This window comes from Protobothrops mucrosquamatus, unplaced genomic scaffold (genome assembly GCF_001527695.2).
Source record: "Protobothrops mucrosquamatus isolate PMUCROS unplaced genomic scaffold, P.Mucros_1.0 scaffold_19, whole genome shotgun sequence".
Classification (NCBI taxonomy): domain Eukaryota; kingdom Metazoa; phylum Chordata; class Lepidosauria; order Squamata; family Viperidae; genus Protobothrops; species Protobothrops mucrosquamatus.
Window position 1 is genome coordinate 1,217,877 of NW_015386095.1, and position 20,620 is coordinate 1,238,496.

Sequence of the window (20,620 nt, forward strand, 5' to 3'; positions counted from 1 at the left end):
AATGGAATAGTCTATAGAGGTAAATATATATTTTACAAAACCAACCAATATTAACTTCTTAAGCACGTAGGCAGTCTTTTTTATAGTTTACCACTAATATAAAAACTTTAATGTAGGTATGCAATCTTTATTTCATGTGGATGTATCCAATTCAGGACTGCCTGGATCTTATATTGTAATATTATTTGCTGTTTTAGAAGAAAAGTTATCTCAATATTCACTGTAATTATATAACTGTAATGTATATTGTGTATTGATGTAATATATTACACAAACTTATTTAGAAATGTCAGTTTTGGATTCTAAGCTGTGTACTAAAAAGTAGATAATCCAAAATATTTCAGTGGTAACTTGTATAAATTAAACTTACTCTTTTTCAAGGTTTGCCACAACACCATTTACATAGTCAAGTTCTGTCTAGAAAGAAAAGGAAAACAACATCTTTACATATAGTATGGATAATTGGTTTGACAATTGCATAGTTTGTATACTTATTTTTGTTCTTCAAATAGGCTTATATTAACCACCCAAATGTATTCATTCATTAACAAATGCCATACAAAAGGATTGTTTTCTTCGTCACAGATAACAGCCAGCAGAACATTCACCTCAATTCAACTTTAGCGTGTTTACTTTTACTCTCATTCGTATGTTTGATTTGATAGGTCCTTTATTCATAAATACACAATAGGCACATACAGTATATTTTGGGCACTGTACCTGAATCTGATCCCAGAAAAGCACTGAAAAAAGAGCAGGACCTCTCCACATGCACAATCTCTGAAGCTTCAAGTTCTGAATTGTCCTTCCCCATGATACCTGCTTACTTTCATTATGAGATGGCTTATCTCTGGCTCTATATTGAAACTGGAGCAAACTGAAGGAGGGGAGAATGGGAATTGCAATGGTGGGGCTCATGGGTGAACTATGTTGTTTTTGCCTAATTTTGCTCCCCAATTCCTACACACAAGCAAAGCGTCCACTGCATTCTAACTATGTTAAGAATCGAAGTAGCCCAATTAAAATCCTTTTAGTTAGCTTTGTAATTTCTCTGAAAAAAATCAGCACAGCATGATTTCTTTGGTATACATAAGTAGCATATCATTGCTTCATCCAATCCCAGTGTCTAGGTTCAGGATAACTATTCTATCTACTCCAACTGAACTATATCTCTCCATATACAGAAAATGGCTTAATTAAAAGAGAGTTTTGGAAACCAATAATCCAATGTATTTGTTCTAAGGCACTGTTTCTCAACCTTAGTGACTTCTGAAGTCCATACTTCTTAAAGTATGAACTTCAATGCTGGGAGTTGAAGTCCATACATTTTAATGTTGCCAAGGTTGAGAAACACTGTTCTAAGGAATTCATATACAGCAAATGTTTCAGTCCACAACTCATTTGATATAATTTTGGTTTCTTGGACCAGCCAGGAAAGTTTGAACCCTCTAGCAACAATTCTATAAGCGTCCATAAAACGCATGAGCTGATCCAGAAAGAAGCAGACAGAAATGAATTTTCCTACCCCTTCTCTCCCAGCCAAAACCCAAAGCTCATCAAAATGTTGTTTCAGAAACATAAAGGACAAAAGGAATTGCTGGTCTCTTAATCTTACATATGTAGGATTCTAATCTTTTTTATATATAGTTCAGAAGCTGGCTGCACAAGCTACATAACTCCTGAATTAAGTTCAATGCTGCTTCAGGCTCAATGCCATTAATACCTTCCAATATTAAGCAAACAGAAATTATTATAAGAGCCCAGTCTTGTTTCTCCTGAACTGACTGCCTTTAGCAAACAGAATATATTTTCCCTTAACAGTAAAACACTCAACAGTACTCATTTGGTGCAATTCAAGTCCTTTCACAAAGAAGCACGTGTATATTTTTTAATGAAATTTGCTTAACCAATTTCCCTTATAACAGTTATGATTCTCTACCTTGCCAATTCATTCCACACCAAAAAGCATTAAATTTGTGCAGTTTGTCTAGAACTCATCTGGCCGCCATTAAAAGCCTTACTGTATACTTCAACAACAGAACCAGATCTGAGGTTGTTTTCATTTTTTTAATGAACTCCCACAAATCTTATGCCTCAAAGAGCTGCACATAATGAAGTTTTGATACTAATGGCCCATTATCTCAATTCTTTCAACCACATCTCCTCTGCAATATATAGCTGCAAAGAAAAACACTGGTTTTCTTTGGACACCATGCAAAAGAGACAGTTCTTAGGATATGATCTGAGCACTCTTATCTATGAAACAAGGCCCTTTGAACTAACTGGATTACTTTACTTTCTCTAGTCTAAACTGATGAACATTTAGTATCATGCTACTGATGATTATGTTGTATCCATTGTATATAAAATGGAAACAAGAGTTTTTTCTATCTGGTTCAGATAGTCTAAGATCTATAGGTAAAATCTTAATCTGCCTCCTACCCTCCTTCCCCTTCAGCCCCATGTTCCATCTAAGAGATAAACCTTAGAACAAACTGAAAATATATTTTTTAATTTTAAAAAAATGTTTAAGATTTACAGGAAGCTTTACATGTGAAGCTTCAAGATGAGGTATCACCAGTATGCTGATGATACTCAGCTTTACATCTCCACTTGGTGCTATGATGCTATGGAGGTTCTCTCTTGGTGCCTGGAAGTTATGGGAATCATAATCATAATCACTTCAGATAAACAGGCAAGGCCAAGTGGCTTTGTGTTTTTGGACTTCTGGTTTGGGGGACCTTCTATCTTTGGTTCTGGGTGGGGTGGCACAGTGCAGATAGACCTGGTGCACAATCTGGAGGTCCTCCTGGATTCACAATTTCTGCTCAAAGAAGTAGAAGTAGACATAGACCTTTAAAGACTTTCATGGGCTACTTATGGGCCATCCCTCATCAACTGTTTCTACCCATCCCTCCAAGTCTGGCAGGAGGGGCCTGCTAAGGAGTGTCAGCTTACTAGAGCCCAGGAAGAGGTTCTTTTATACTGTGGCAATCATCCTGTGGACATCATTCCCCCTGAGATTAAGTTAGGCTGGCCTTTATCAAGACCCTAAAAACCTGGTCTTGTGCTTGGACGTGGGACCTCCAAAGTGTGATAGAACCCATCTCTTGGTTTTGTTGACAGTTATTTTATGATGCCCAGCTGCTACACTATGCGTTTTATTTTAATTATGTGTTTTATTTGTTTTTTTAATCTATTTTATTGTAAGCTTCCCAGAGTAATATATGTGAAAAGGACAGCTATATAAATCAAATAAACAATATTAGAATTACCTCTCCTATGAATACAATCATAACACAATCCAATTTCTCCTCGGGTGACAGCTTATCAATCAGCGAGTGAAGAGTTTCAGTAAGGTAAGATTTTACTTTTCTCTTGACAGTTGGAATCCCCATTACTATAGAAACTAAAAACAAACAGACAAATCAGTTTCCTTGAACACAAGAGAAATGGCTTATTGTGCAGTTTTTAAATATACTCATAAAAAGTTATTGATTGCCTTTTGGGTTATTTTGCTTTGTTTTCTGTTCTCTTAATATGTAGTCCCAAGTATTTCCAGCAGGTATTCTGAAAACAGGATGCATAAAAAAGCATTTAAAAATGATACTTTCAAGAAAGCAGTTAACACCTCAATGATTTAGTCTCTCCTTGGCCAGAGAAAATAATATTCTTCACAAGCTTGAAGCTGGAATTTTACTGCTAGGTCCTCAAATTTTTTTTTTTTTTAAAAAAAACCATTTTATGAGAACTACAGTCTCTGCAGACATCTCCTTTGCTACTGCTACCATGCCCCATCTGACTTCTTCAGAAATCTTAGGTTTAAATTAGAAAAAAAATTAAAACAGTTGGTCTGACAAAAAAAATATAGTCAGAAGAACATGAGGTAATAGTGGGGAGCATCATTGGTGTTTATGTGACAGCATGAAGTATCCTCATAAATTTATAGCTTTTTTTGCAACTAGCCTTACCCTCCATGTCCATGAAAACCATTTTGTAAGAGTACTTAATGTTCTCATAATATTCCAAAGATGTGCAATGGTCCACAAAGGTAGGGACAGAGGTGCAGATGCATGTTTTGAGTTGTGAACCTTTAACTAAATGTGGGCCCGGAACTCCACCAAAAATTCTCACTTTTTTTACCAATTTTAATATGTTAAAAGGAGGGGAAAAGTAAATTAAACCAAGATCATTTTGTCCCAATGTCCATTTTCTGTATGTCCTTCAAGACCAAGTGCAATTCTCACACTACAAAATGTTGGTCACTTCTGTTTTAAACAATCCATTGTCAGTTACACAATTAAAAATCGTTAGTATCACAATCCCATTCACTCCTCATATCATCTAATTAAAAGTTATCCTTCCTCCCACAGTTCATAATTCAAGGAGAGCAGCATGCTTTGAAACAACAATTAGATTTTCTTCCTGACAATCTGTTCCTATCTATATGTTCACTAGCAGTCAATAATGATTTGATGGCACATAATCAATCTATCAAGCTTTCACACTTATCAGGGCATGCTGAAATTTGCAATGAGTGGCCTGCTTAGTACCAATACTCCATGTGAAATTGTCTGCATGGCAAATGTAGACAATTATACAGAATGTGCAAGAGATTGGCCTGAAAGTACCCAGGATTTGTTGATTTTTCTTTCTATGCTTTTCTTCCTAGAAAGTGCATTTAATGTTTAAATGCAAGCCTAAATCTAAAAATCTATAAGATTCCATAAAATAAAAACATATTGTAAGGACCCAGTTCAATCCCACATCTTAAGAAAGCAGAACTCTTGGAGACGGTTTCTTCCAACAGGAACTTTTATTAAGAGTAGTTGATAGCAGGCATAATAGACAGGATCTGAGATTTCCCGCACAGAGTGATAGATTAAGATATCCCCAACTTAGACCCCACCCATAGTCCACCCATCTGGTATGGGACATCCAATCCCCAGGTGTTAAGTCCATCGTGGGAAAGGGGAGATAACATCGGCCCATCTCCAGTTCATGCAGCGATGGTCAGCGGCTTCTTCACACCTTCCTCTGAGAGCATAGAAATAAACCAGGCACTGAGTTACATTCCTTATATCCTCCCTTGTTTTGACAGTTTAGGAAGATAAAGTTCAGAGAAAGACATAGCGTAGGAAGCAATATGTTACATTGTAGCGGGCAACAGACACAGCAGCAATAAACGAAGCAAAAGGTTACATTGTAGCAAATAGAGGAAGCGAAAGCAATAACTCCGCAGGCACAACCCCCCTCCCCTTTGGGAGTATGGCAGAACCCAGGGAAAGGTGAGATTTGTTTTTAAGTCAGAGGGGATAGATAGAAATGAAATAGGAATGGGTTCTGACATCCTGCCCCCCTTAAAAATATGAGAAATCCACCTGTAGAGAAAACAAAACAGGTATAGAGGTTACTCTGGTTTGTTGGGATATTCTGTATGAAACTTCTTTAGTAGTTTAGGTGCTCTGACATGACGTTTATGGACCCACTCGTTTTGTGAGGAGGGAAGGTGTTTCCATGCTACTAGGTATTGAGTTGCCCTGTGATACTTCCTAGAATCTAGGATTTCTTTTATCTTGAAATGTTCTCCTTCAACCATGATTGGAGGTGGTGGTGGTGGGGGGATTTTTGGCCGTAAGGGCGACTGTTGTTCTCATTTGAAAAATTGGGTGTATTTGCCTGAGGTTTTTGGGTAGTTCTAATTCTACTGTTACTGGGTTTATGATTCTCTTAATTGGAAAAGGTCCTATATATTTTGGACCAAGTTTTTTACAGGGCTGTAGGGATTTTAGGTATTTTGTAGATAAATATACCATTTCTCCTACAGTGAATGGTATAGGTTCAACTCTTTTTTTTATCCGCTTGTGCTATGTATGCTTGCCAAGCTTCATCTAAAGCTTTCCTAACCACTGGCCAGGTGTTTTGTAATTGTGATATCCATTATTTCAGCGATGGGATTGCCGGTTCATTTGGGGTTAGTTCTCTTGGCAAGGGATAAAATGCACTTGTTTGGAAAACAGGTCCGTAACCACCCAGATGACAGTGTTTCCATTGATTTCTGGTAGTTCCAATATAAAATCCATGGATATTTCTTTCCAGGGGGCTGAGGGATTCGCCACTGGTTGTAGCAGTCCGGACGATTTCCCTTGCAACCTCATAGCAACTGTGCAAGTTGGGCAGCTGGCCACGTAACTTTCTATGTCCTTTTTCATGGATGGCTACCAAAATTGCCTTTTAATCAAATGTAGCGTTTTTACAAATCCAAAAGGCCCTGCTGATTTGGTATCATGGCATAGCTGCATGGAAGTGACCCTCTGGGTGGCTGGTATATATAACGTCTCCCCCACCCATGACAGTCCATCCTTGATCGTGCACATGTGTCTATTTTCCTGGAACCATTTATCTGTTTCTAAAGTTTTCTGGAATTTGATTCCGGTTTGGCTACTCAGCTGCGGCTTTATTTTAGCTTGGGCTCTGGTGGTTACTGGTGCTGCCAGTTGTGGTTCGGGCATGAGTGGTTTAGAACCGGTGGCTCGCATGTTGTTATATTGGGGCATGAGAGACAGTGCATCTGCCAGGAAGTTCTTTCCCCCCGGCAAGTGTTTGAGCGTAAAACGGAATTGGTGAAAATGCTGGGACCAGCGGGCTTGCTTGGGACTGAGCTTCCTGGGTGTTTTTAAGACTTCCAAGTTTTTGTGGTCCGTCCAGACCTGAAAAGGGATTTTATTCCCTTCAAGGAAATGGTGCCATGTAAGTAACAACCATCTCACAGCATATGCTTCCTTTTCCCACACAGCCCAGAGCTGTTCCGTTTCAGTGAGTTTCCTGGACGTGTACGCGCATGGTTGCAATACCCCTTTGTCATTTTCTTGTAATAGTACAGACCCCACTGCCACATTGCTTGCGTCCGCCTGTATTACGAAGGGTTTATCTGTGTCCGGGTGCCTCAATACGGGTTCAACGGAAAAGAGTCTCTTTAATCTCTCAAATGCTGCTTGGCATTCCATTGTCCATTTCAGTGGCTGGCTGGGTTTCACTGAGGATTCTCCCTTCATTTTTAGTAAGTTCGTGAGGGGCAGGGCTATTTGGGCAAATGAAGGGATGAACTGACGGTAAAAGTTTGCAAAACCCAGGAAACTTTGCAACTGCTTCCTTGTGCTAGGTGGTGCCCATTCTAGTGCTGCCCTGACCTTCTCAGGGTCCATTTCAATGCCCTGTGGGGATATGCAATAACCCAGGTATTCTATTCTTTCCTGGTGGAATTCGCATTTTGATAGTTTGGCATATAAGTGGGCAGCTAGCAGTTTCTTTAAAACCGCTCTGACTAGGTTGACATGCTCCTCTTTGGATTCGGTGAAGATAAGGATGTCGTCTAGATAAACCAGGACTCCCTTAAATACGTGCTCTCTTAGTATCTCGTTGATTAATTGCATACATACTGCGGGGCCTCCTTGTAGTCCAGACGGCAAAACTTTGAATTGGTAGCATCCCATTGGGCAATTAAATACGGTTTTCCATTCGTCCCCTTCTAATGTGGTAATATGCTTCCCTTAGGTCTAGTTTAGTGAAAATTCTTTCTTTCGATAGGTGGGATAACATGTCCTTCATGAGGGGTAGGGGGTATAGGTTACTTTCACTGATTGCATTCAGGGTGTGGTAATCCACACACAAGTGCAAAGTGCTGTCCTTCTTCTCTCTAAAGAGGACCGGGGCAGCTACTTTAGGCTTCGCAGGTTCGATAAATCCCCTTTCTAGGTTTTTATTTATGAATCTTTCCATTTTCTCCTTCTCTTTAGGGCTCATAGAACATAGTCTGGACTTCAGGAGTTTTGCCCCAGGTTTGAATTCTATGGCACAATCCGTGGGTCAGTGAGGGGGGAGCTCATCCGCCCGTTCCTCACTGAAAACTTCAGCAAGGTCTCGGTATTCCTCCAGTATTTTGGGTAACCCATTTTCCTCTCCCAGCGATGCTTTCTCCCTCCTGGGTTTGATAGGGCTCCTTGGGGTGTTAAGTTCGCATGATCCCCCTTCAAGAAACTGAGTTCTTCCATCCTCCAATTTACCCAGGAGTTCCATTTCTTTAGCCACTCCAGCCCTAGGGTCACTGGGCATTCCATGCCTGCGGTCACTACAAACATTATGTCTTCCTCGTGGTTCCCCAGGGATAGGTGGATTGGTAAAGTGGCTAGGGTAGCTGGCACCCCTCCTGCTATGGACCCATTTAACTGGCCGAACGAGATTGGTTTTTTCAGCCTCCTCACCGGGATGCCCAAGTTCCCCACTAGTGTTGGGCTAATGAGGCAGCGGATGCAGCCAGAGTCTATTAAGGCTTTCACTTTGACAGCTTCGGGCATGGAGGGGGCTAATATAGTCACTGTCTTGAGGATGGGTGCGATGGGTCCACTTACCAGGGGTTCGCCCTCCGAGCTGTCGTCCAAGGTATCCACCGGCCCTGCGGTGTAGGCCGGAGTTCTCTCCCCTCACTTGACAGAGGGTCGGGACTCCACAGCCTCTGTCGCCCTCATGGCGGGTTCTCGTGGCTTGGTTGGGGACTTCCTTGATTTCCTGGCCAGTGATCGGTCTGGGTTGCGCTGAGGGGCTTTCGAGCGGCATTCTATGGGGTGATGCCCCTCTCTCCCGTATTTGAAACAGCCCATTGACTTCTTGGCCGTAGCCGTTGGTTTCGCTGGCTCGCATGTCGGCTCAGGAGGCGAACGGCCCCATGGTTTTCCTTGGCTGTACATCTTCAGTAGGTCGATCTCACTTCCTCTGCCAGGACGTACCATTCGTCAAGTCGACGTGGGTCCCCTCGACGCAGGCAAGCATCATACAGGTTGTAGTTTAGGCCATCTTTGAAATGGCTAAGGAGGATGTCTTCTGGCCAATTTAGCTTGTTGGCGATGGCCCGGAATTCTTGTGTATATTCGGCTACCGGGTGTCTGTCCTGCCTCACCATTTTGATTCTCTCGCAGGCCTTTCAATCAGCCAGGGGGTCCTTGAATCGCCTTCTCAGAGAGGACATGAAGTGATTGAAGTCATAGAGCTCTCAGGCGTTGGAATCATGCAGATTCACCATCCAGTCTGCAGCTGCTCTGTCCAGAGCGGATTGCACAATACGGATATGGGCTTTGTCGTTGGGGATGTCTCACCCGTATTCTTCCATGTAGCTAAGGACTTGGGTTAGGAAGAACCCCAAGCATTGCGACTCCCTCCTGAATTTCGCGTTCAGTGACGGGAATCTTTGAATGGATCGGTGCCTTTGCCGCCGACGGTATTGTGTCCCATCCTGATTGCCATCTGCAGGTCAATGGGGAATGGGGCCTGCTGAAACAGTAGCTGCTGTCTCAATGGACGTCCCCAGGGCTACAGTTTCCGATTCCCCCTCAGTGTCTCTCCAGTTGCAGCCCAAGGTGTTGGTGCAGCCCCGGGGTTCGAGGTTCTCCTCCACGAGAAAGCCAGGGGTTCTTTTCATCAGGACAATAGCTTTCTCTAGGATCCAGTTCGAGTGCTGCGCACGACCTCCTTCCTCTTCGCTAAGATGCAGGGATTTCTCCATCTCTTGCTTTCATCTGGGTTGGTGGCTGCCCTGCCTCAGGTTCACCTTCCTCAATTTCTTTTCCCACTCATCTTTCTTGCCAATGTTCATCGACTACTGAGGTTTGTGGTAACACATTTCCACCACTTCTTCTGAGAAGTATGACGTCTCAGATCCTGACAGCTGGCAGGGTCCCTGCCGGAAGAAGGGCTTCCCTTTCACGGTGGGTTCTTCCTTCCCTACCCCATCGTCCGACATTGTAGATTTTGCAAAGTCCCCCAGTAAGGGTCTTACTTCCAGGTTGACTGTTACTGCAGATCCTGTCTAATGTAAGGACCCACTTCAATCCCTCATCTTAAGAAAGCAGAACTCTTGGAGACGGTTTCTTCCAACAGGAACTTTTATTAAGAGTAGTTGATAGCAGGCATAATAGACAGGATCTGAGATTTCCCGCACAGAGTGATAAAGATATCCCCAACTTAGGCCCCACCCCACAGTCCGCCCATCTGGTATGGAACGGCCAATCTCCAGGTATTAAGTCCATTGTGGGAAAGGGGAGAGAACATCGGCCCGTCTCCAGTTCATGCAGCGATGGTCAGCAGCTTCTTCACACCTTCCTCTGAGAGCGTAGAAATAAACCAGGCACTGGGTTACATTCCTTATTTCCTCCTTTATTCTAACTGACAGTTTAGGAAGATAAAGTTCAGAGAAAGACATAGCGCAGGAAGCAATTTGTTACATTGTAGCGGGCAGCAGACACAGCGGTAATAAATGAAGCAAATGTTACATTGTAGCGAAGTGAAAGCAATAACTCCGCAGGCACATCCCTCCTCCCCTTTGGGAGTATGGCAGAACCCAGGGAAAGGTGAGATTTGTTTTTAAGTCAGAGGGGATAGATAGAAATGAAATAGGAATGGGTTCTGACACATATTTTAATATAAAACACTTATATCCAAATTTCACTGAATGTGACAATGATTTTTGTAACACCAAGAGTCTACTAGAGAAAGATTTTAAAATTAAGTTGTTATCCAGCAAGCATATGAGAAACAGATATCCTTAGCCTATCTTTAAAACAGTTTGCATGCATACATAGATTGCTATAAATCTTAATGCGTGACCTTGTGTCTTTCATGCCTAACATGCATTAGAACAAAGAAAACCTGTTGCCTCAAAAGAGTGTAAAGCCTGCAAAATGCATTTTCTCACTAAAGCTGATTGCTCTATAAAAATAAGCCATCCAAAATTAGATAAGGAAAACATTACATCCAGTGTACAAAATCAGTAATATAAGCATAGCAACCCAGTATCATACCGATAAAACAAGGTTGCACAAAATGGGCACCACTCCAGGTTCCCTCTCTGAAACAATATTACCTAATAGGACCTAGCAAATGGGCCTTCTCTATTCTGCCCCTGCCCTTTGGAATGAGTTTACCCAGATGTTCAAATTGCCACAAGCTGGCTTTTCACCTATGTATGGCCAAGATGGTGGATAAGCTAATCTATGATGCTTGTTTTTTTATATATAGCCATCTCAATTGTGTGTTCATTATATCTTTGGGTTTTGGCCGTGTGGGGTTTTTTTTGTTGGTTTTTGTATTTATTTTTACTGTAGATGTATTTACTGCTGATGTATAATAGTTTTTACAACACCCAGAATTGCAAGTTGTAGAGGGATGGCCTTATAAATCTTTTAAATACTGGTAGTCCTCATTTAGCAACTACCATTGGGGCCAGCAACTCAGTGGTTAAACAAATGAGTCACTATGTGAAATTACAACTATATGATCTTATTCTAGCCAGGTCACTAAACAAGGATTACGTGTAAATCTATAAACATTATATATGGGAAAATACTGCCTTGCAAATATCCAAAATTCTAATCAAGCAGCCATATTTTTTCTCAAGCACATATGTTTAGGATTATAATTTTTGAAAGAAAATATACATTTACTATAATGTCTGAAGTCTAATATACATCGAGGGAAAAAATTATTTGATCCCCTTCTGATTTTATACGTTTGCCCACTGACAAAGAAATGATCAGTCAATAAGTTTAATGGTAGGTTTATTTTAACAGTGAGAGACAGAATAACAACAAAAAAATCCAGAAAAATGCATTTCAAAAAAGTTATCAATTGATTTGCATTTTAATGAGTGAAATAAGTATTTGACCCCGACAAAACATGACTTAGTACTTGGTGGCAAAACCCTTGTTTGCAATCACAGAGGTCAGATGTTTCTTGTAGTTGGCCACCAGGTTTGCACACATCTCAGGAGGGATTTTGTCCCACTCCTCTTTGCAGATCCTCTCCAAGTCATTAAGGTTTTGAGGCTGACTTTTGGCAGCTCCCTCCACAGATTTTCTATGGGATTAAGGTCTGGAGACTGGCTAGGTCACTCCAGGACCATAATGTGCTTCTTCTTGAGCCACTTCTTTGTTGCCTTGGCCGTGAGTTTTGGGTCATTGTCACGACCCATTTTCAATGCCCTGGCTGAGGGAAGGAAGGTCTCATCCAAGATTTGACGGTACATGGTCCCATCCATCGTCCCTTTGATGGGGTGAAGTTGTCCTGTCCCCTTTGACGTTGTCAAATGCTTTTTGCGCATCAATGAATATCAACACCATCTGTTTTTCGTTATCATATAGGCCCCAAAGCATAATGTTTCCATCTCTATGTTTGATAGTGGGGATGGTGTTCTTGAGGTCATAGGCAGCATTCCTACTCCTCATCAGTTGAGCTGATGCTAAAGAGCTCAATTTTGGTCTCATCTGACCACTGTCATGGTTCTGATAAATGAAACCTATCAAAAGAACTTCAAGGCAAGAATTCTTCCTTAAAGAACATTTTATTAGGATACACAGTATCAGCACTACATAGTTGAATCCAAAACTAAATTCCCTTCCCCCAGATACAAAGTAACAAGTTGCAATTCCCACACCCTGGAAGAGTCACTAATCACATTCTCCAATTAGCCTGAAGTGCGGGCTCCTTCTCCAGCTCCTCAGCCCGCCAAAACGTTATCAGTTTGTGACCTTGAGTTCCCACGAGTTGCATTATTATTGTGGTTAGCTGAGCTCAAGCATTCACCCCATCTCCCCTTCTACATCTGATTCCTAAACAACAGAAAAAGCAAGCTGAAAGCAGAGTAAAATTGGTTGCAATTTTCCTTAGTTGTCAGAATGGGAACATCCAGTGTCACAGTGTTGACAACCACAACACTTTCACCCAGTTCTCCTCTGAATTATTCAGATGTTCATTGGCAAACTTCAGACAGGCCTGTACATGTGCTTTCTTCAGCAGGGAGACCTTGCAGGCGCTGCAGGATTTCAGTCCTTCATGGCGTAGTGTGTTACCAATTGTTTTCTTGATGGCTATGGTCCCAGCTGCCTTGAGATCTTTGACAAGATCCTCCCATGTAGTTCTGGGCTGATTCCTCACTGTTTTCATGATCATTGAAACACCACGAGGTGAGAGCTTGCATGGAGCCCCAGACCGAGGGACATTGACAGTTATTTTGTGTTTCTTCCATTTACGAATAATCACACCAACTGTTGTCATCTTCTCACCAAGCTGCTTGGCAATAGTCTTGTAGCCCATTCCAGCCTTGTGTAGGTCTACAACAGTGATGGCGAACCTTTTAGAGACCAAGTGCCCAAACTGCAACCCAAAACCCACTTATTTATCACCAAGTGCCGGGTGGGCGTGGCCCACTGGGTGGGTGTGGCTAAGGTGGGCGTGATCACCTCAATGTTGCTCATGGGGAGGGACGCCTGTGGGGGCCGGGCAGGGTTGGGGGAGATCCAGGGGATCTCTGGCAGGTGGGGCAGTGGGCAGGAGGCTCGTCCTGCGGGGTGAGGCAAGGTGAGGCAAGGGAGGGCAGGGGTGCCATTGTCACAGGGCAAGGTGAGGCAGGGGCTGGGTGGCTGCTGCCTGACACCATCGGCCCCTGCACACAGAGGCCAGCAATGGGTGCTGGGATGCATCCAGCCACGTGGGATCTCGGCGAGTTAGCGGGCGGCTGGTTGAAGAGGGACAGTTGCCATCTCTGGGGAATGGCGCGCGTGCCCACAGAGAGGACTCTGAGTGCCGCCTCTGGCACGCGTGCCCTAGGTTCGCCACCACTGGTCTACAATCTTGTCCCTGACATCCTTGGACAGCTCTTTGGTCTTGGCCATGGTGGAGAGTTTGGAATCTGATTGATTGCTTCTGTGGACAGGTGTCTTTTATACAGGTAGCAAGCTGAGATTAGGAGCACTCCCTTTAAGAGAGTGCTCCTAATCTCAGCTCGTTGCCTGTATAAAAGATACCTAGGAACCAGAAATCTTGCTGATTGATAGGGGATCAAATACTTATTTCATTCATTAAAATGCAAATCAATTTATAACTTTTTTGAAATGCATTTTTCTGGATTTTGTTGTTGTTATTCTGTCTCTCACTGTTAAAATTAATCTACCATTAAAATTATAGACTGATCATTTCTTTGTCAGTGGACAAACATATAAAATCAGCAGGGGATGAAATAATTTTTTCCCTCACTGTAATGTGCATGTTTTCCTACAATATGTTCAATGCCCATTCTAATTACTCATTACTCTTATTCAATAACTGAATAAGAAGGTGATCAGGATAAATATGACATTTTATTAAAGCTACTGACTCTGTTGAAACAGTTGTGAAAAATCAAAAAGATAAACTAATCCAATTATTTATTTTACTTTTAAAGTGTTATGAAAGCTGTGCAGCATCCATATTTGCTAAATTATGATTTCAAAATTTCATGCATTGTTATTTTTTTTCATTAAGGCAAATACATGCTGTTTCACATCCATTGTTTTTTTTATACCTTAGCATCAAAACAGTAGGATCTGTATGAAACAATAAGCAAAAAGGTTGAAAACAAAGTTTAAAAAAATTAATTCCATTTGAATTCTAAAAGATATACAAGAAAAGAAAATTTCACTTTGTTTCTCAGAAGACACACTGAATCTATCTACAACAGATTTTCAAGTACATTTTTAAGTGCATCACACTATCAATCATATTGATTTTGCTAGCTTACCTCCTGTTCGTCCGAGGCCAACATGTACAGAGGGTCGAAGGCTTCCTTCATTTTTCAACAAATGAGGCAAGTGGTAATATATATTTGGCACTTGAAGAGATCTTCTGCTTGTCAGTTCATTTAATAACTTTAATGTTTCATCTAAAAGCAAACACAAGGGGTACATTTGCATAAGGTCATGGGTATATTCACTTCTAGCACCTCTTCGAAACAGTTGCATGTTTTCCTAGGCTTAGGTAATACTAACAAGTCCCAGGAAAATATGCATTTAAGTTAGGGAGGTTGCAATAAGATCTTTGTATACTCTTCAAACCCCTTTAATTATTATTTTTTATTCAAGTGAATATCTTTCTGGGATATCAGGCAAGTCCAGGAAAAGGGACATCTTCTTAAAGGAACAGCTGACAGGTGGCAGCAAGCATACCACATCCTTTTCAGAGCATGATCTAAAGAGCTGCATATCCACATACCACTAAAACTCTCCTGTTTGTTTGTAACATCTAATTAGCCAAAACAGTGCATCGTAGGGCAACAATTTTTTAATCAAAGTACTTCAAATCCTCTCACTTAAAGAATGCATAGAAAATTCATTTCTTTTGGACCCTTACTCCCATGTAATTAAAATTTCAAAGATCTTCACACACCAATTTTATTTGCCAAATTATGCTACTAGAGTGTCGTTATGGTCAGCCACTGTCAACAGGATTTTGTTTTCTGACACTCCCTGCCAGCTTCCCACAAAGTCAATAGGGAAGCTGGCAAGAAGTTGGAAGTTACTCTCACTTACACTGCTTTTTTGTCCTCTCCCCCCCCCTCCCGGTGATCATTCTATTTATCTCCTTAGGTAAGTAAAATATAGGACATAGATTGTCTAGTCTCTTAATGAATTTTATATTATGGCTTAGTGCAATGGATCAAATGTAAGATATATAGAGCATCAAATAATAAAAAAACTTGTAATTAGATAGTCGAATGGTGCAAAAGAAATGGAAACAACTTCTCATACATCATATTAGTCAATCAGTTTAAGAATGGAAGCAACATTTCCATCTAGGGTGGCCAGATATTCGGGGTTCTGTCAAAGTAGCCAGATTTTTGAAAGTTTGCCCTTGATCCTCCTCCATCCTTTGGGGGATTCTATTGTCTTTCTTCTCTGCTTCTATCCCCTCCTGGAGCCTGGGCTGCAAAACCAAATCAACCAAACAAGCCAACCACTGGCCAGTTGCAAGGGTTTGACATTTTATATCACTTTTCTATCACAGAGTGGTCTCTGGTTTTCTGGAGGTCATACTTCCCAAGATTTTCTGGGTGGAAAGGCAAAAACAAATGGCTAAGACCTGAGTTAAGCCTATGAACAATACTACCTTCTTTCAATGCATCCAATGCAACCTAAGAGGTTTACTAGCAGAATAAATGCTGTTGCTCTGATCATCAAGTAAATAAGTCACAGATCTCCCTTGTTTATGTATAGATGGAGGAGGAAGCCGACAGCATAATAAAAGGCAGGTGTGTGTGTGTGTGTGTGTGTGTGTGTTTGTGAATGAATGGGAGAAGAGTCTGAATAGGATTAGTGAATACGTGCCTATCATTAATCTTTACTAAATCTCATGGCAGAACAAACAACTCTCAAAAGAGGCTATCCATGTCCATGCAAAGTAAAAATAAATCTCAAATTATACTGCAACTTCTTGAGAATTCCTGGTACAGAGAGAAAAGTGAAAGACAATAGTAATAAAGAGAAGTAATAAATAAAAGTAGTATTTTATGTTCAATTGCATATGAAAGCGAGAAATAATAATGTAAGAGGAGTTTTGTATTCTATGACTTATGGAAAGCAGGACAGACCTAGTGAGAATAGCAAGCCCAATAATCTTCAAATTCATCATTCTGTACCTGAAACACTGCTCAATGCATCCTTACTTCCATTTGTTTCTGCTACTGCCCGTCTGAACTGCTCCAAGATGGTATTTAATTCAGAAGAACGTTGCAGGGTTCTGTGCTCAGCTATGCGAAGGCGTTCCTTCAAAGCGTGAAACTCTCTTTGATAAGCAACCAGCTTTTCTAGAAATAAAAGTTAGGGTTACTTTCTGTCAAAAATAAAATAACACAAATCAAAATTCAACTTTGGCTGTTTTTGCACAATTGATTGCCACTCACTGTTACAGAATGAACTTTCAGAATGCTTATTCTTCAGAGGCTTTTTTTTAATTGAAGGAAGTGTTACAAAATTCTAAAATTGAATATAAAATTTTAAAACAATTTTGATGCTTGAGTCTAAATCTTATCAATAAAAGACATACATATATTTTACCAAAAGAAATGTTATCAATTATTACCTTGCCTAAAATATTGAATATATTCTTTAGGAAATGGACAGTCATCAACCTTTTTATTTTACAGATAACATAGTTAATTTTTTTGTGTAATATATTTTGGGAAATTACTATTAAGACAATAAAGTAGGGTTTAAAAGTGTAAAGATAGCTTAGTGGTTGTGCTTATATTAATATTTATTCAAGCATTTGTTATACAATCTATTTTGATTTCATCAGTTTAGCTGTTGTTATTTTTCCTATGCAAAGACATTTTAGAATTCAAAATCTCCTAAACATTGTTCAGTGCCTTTTAAGCATGGCCATGATTACTGTCTTTGGAATGTCCAATACTGGATAAGCTTTCCAGAGTTCCCTCCAAATGAATAATATAAGATACAGAGATTCAAATAGTAAAAACCTTCTAATTAGATAAATATAAAATATAAATATAAAATTGTCACTATTCAGCCTAGGTGTCATTATTGCCTCATTCCTCTTGTAACAAGAATGGGGAAATAGCTACTTGGTGTAATAGCGCTGAAGTGCTCAGCAAGGAGAAACAAGAGTTAAACATCCATGGAACAGGACAAAGCAATAATTACTGCTGGTCAGGAACTTTATTGCTCTATCTATCTTTTCTCTTCCACCTCAAACAAGCTGGAAGTTAAGTGACTCAACATAAGAGCTCAGGGAAGGCTCTGAAATAATGAGAACAAAAGGGTGAGGCACCAATTTCTGAGATTCTAAATAATATAAATAATACTTCTCTTTTCAATACAAATCATTTTAATACGCACAAAGAAGACTCATGCCTGCTAAAAACAACCATAGGTAATTAAAATTTAATACTTTAATATAAAGAAACTGGATAGTGATTTGCAAATATATAACATCCAGCACTTAAACCTGGGGTCTTCAAACTTGGTCCCTTTATGACTTGTGGACTTCAACTCCCAGAATTCCTCAGCCAGTGTGCCTGGCTGAGGAATTCTGGTAGTTGAAATCCACAAGTCATAAAAGGACCAAGTTTGAAGACCCCTGACTTAAACAATTGCCTCTAATCTTTTAAAAAGTAAAAGACAAAAAGGACAGCCTGCTTAAGAACATCCAGACAGTAGTTAAGAAAACATCATATGGAGTAAAACAAATTGTATTCAATAAATCCCAAATATTTTTTCAGAATCCCTAGTTGGTATGTCATAAATTAGAATTGCACAAGAAGTTTTTCATCTATTATTGTATCAGTAAGTTTTCATTGCGCATACTTCTATATTCATATATTAAATCAGCACAAAAAGAATACCAGACATTGTTATTCTGGGAATTGGAAGAATCCTTTGTAAAGATAAAATTCTGTGTACATAGCAACAATTTTGGGTTGCTATCTATTATGCACAACAATGTTACAATCATTTTTGTTTTTCAAATTGTCCTGGGTTTGTCATTAGGAACACTAGGAACACTATATATAGTTTACAATTTTGTACTGTATCAAAGTGATCTACTGCTAACTAAAACTCTAGAAATTCTGAGCATGTATACATCTTCTTTCCTCCAAGCATAATTATGAAAATAAATCCACCTATGGAACAATATTTTGATTCAAACTGTGGACAATAGTTAGTCCTTGTTTAATAACCAATCTCTTAAGCAGTCACTTTACAGTGGACCTCAAATACAATCTGTCCTTGAATTTATGACTGTTGCCCCCCCCTACAACCCACAGTCATGTGATTGCATTTTGGGCATGGAAATAATCATAAAATTGAGTCAGATCATATGGTAACCCACTTAATGACCACAATGACTTATGACCAAAATTTTGGGCTCAATTGTGATTGTTAAGTGAGGACTATCATTTAATAAAGAATATAGATAGACCATATAGTATACCTTGGGATTTTTTTCCCCTATGAACATTCTGTATTTTTCTTCTTTTACATATATGTATTTTTGGAGGAACATTAAAACACATAGGATCTTTGAAAAAAGCAATAGATAACAGCGAAGAGGTTGGCCTAGTCAAAAACCTTTAAATTGCTTTAGGACTTCAGGAACTATCAGAACAGTTATTGTGCTTGTGCATCTTCTGTATAGGAATTGCTTTGAAGGTAGACCTAGTTAGCTATTTTTATACATTATTTTTCAAAGTCTTTATGTTAATGGTATAGGTTTGATCATATCTGATCTTACTGTGTACCATTTAGCCCCCAAATGCACAAATGTTGCTACAAGGTAATCAGTTAACTGCTTTACTTCCTCTTTTACAGCTTTGGGTGGTTCTTGCTCTTCTGATGGCCTCAACCACTAACATCCAAATTAACTGCTCACTTGCATATTTTAATTATACATGCAAAATATTATATTGTCTAAACACAGTAGGTTTTCATTGAGAAACCATTCCAGTCTGCTTTCACAGTCTGTCAGCTGCATGCCAGGCAGACAGCAGACGTTTGCAATCAACATGAAAACTGAGCATGCAGCAAAAGACAGGCTCCCTCCAGCTCCTCCCCTTCCTTTAGAGAGAGAAAAGATTTTGGTCCTTTTAAAAGAAATTAGCTGAGGTTACCTTCCAGTACTGAGTCTATTTAAAAATGAAAAATTACAACTGCTTTCTTAAACCTCTGGTTTAAGATTATAATGTGCAAAAATCTGGAAAATCCAGGGAAGCAGACCAGAAACATTGGTGGCAGTGGAGGTTTAGTTAGCAATATTGTGAAAAATTGCTTTTTATTTTGAAATTTATATATCATTTGTTGAAAGAAAAGTCTTCATCCTGGTTCATGTAAGCCGGGGATAAATAAACAACATGGCGACTGCTTTAGAAAGAAGGTTGCAGTTTATTGGAGAGCCAGACAGAAAGATGGTTCTGGCAGGAAAGAGGAGAGAAAAAGGACTGAGCACATGTGGGTAGTAGGTTTTTATACTCCTCTCGAGTCTTTTGTTTGAAGTAGTTTCCTGTTCCTGTTTCAGGCTTTGTATTTCCTGTGTGACGTATTCTGACCTGAGTCTGGGTGTGCCTTTCTGGTATTCTTTTTTTTAATTTTTATTAATAATACAAAATTAAAAACACATTGGACATAGATATGACGTCACTGGTTCCATACATCTTCCGACATTTTACAGTAGTATTAGTACTCATATAGACATGTAATTCTTGAGCTTTGCTCACTATTTATAATATAATATTAACACTTTTTCCCTTATTTCTGTATATCTATTTATCTTTTAAATATACATTTGTCTATAATCTATATTTTATTCTAACACTATACATTTGTCTTGGCTACCCTCTTATTGTCTATCCAATCATAAAATTGTTCCCAGATTTTGTAGTACTTAGTTTCACTTTTATCCTTGAGTTCCAATGTAAGTCTATCCATTTCAGCGCAATTGAAAATTTTCAGTAATATTTCCTCTTCGGTTGGAGTATCTTTCTCTTTCCATTTCTGAGCAAAGGCTATTCGTGCCGCTGTTACTATATGCCGTAGTAAATAATTTGTGTCTTTCTTATATTTTCTTTCTATAATTCCCAATACAAAAAAATTCTGGTTTGGCCTGTATATCTATTAGCAAAATTTCTTCCAGCCATTTCTTTAATAAGTTCCAAACTTTTTGTGCCTTTGGGCATTGCCACCACATGTGGTAGTAATTCCCAACGATCTCTCCACACTTCCAACATATCGAGGATTTCCCGTTATTC

At 39.7% G+C, this 20,620-nt stretch overlaps 1 protein-coding gene across 2 annotated transcripts in view; it reads right to left on the reverse strand.

Annotated features, from left to right (window-relative positions):
- MGAT4A (alpha-1,3-mannosyl-glycoprotein 4-beta-N-acetylglucosaminyltransferase A) overlaps positions 1 to 20,620 on the reverse strand; it is an 85,945-nt gene that overhangs the window by 24,472 nt on the left and 40,853 nt on the right. For both annotated transcript variants that reach the window (XM_015831133.2, XM_015831191.1), the window contains exons 3-6: positions 16,496 to 16,663; positions 14,603 to 14,743; positions 3,276 to 3,409; positions 371 to 417 (exon numbers count right to left, since the gene is read on the reverse strand). In XM_015831133.2, coding sequence (XP_015686619.1) covers positions 371 to 417; positions 3,276 to 3,409; positions 14,603 to 14,743; positions 16,496 to 16,663 — 490 coding nt within the window. The remainder of the gene's footprint in view (positions 1 to 370; positions 418 to 3,275; positions 3,410 to 14,602; positions 14,744 to 16,495; positions 16,664 to 20,620) is intronic.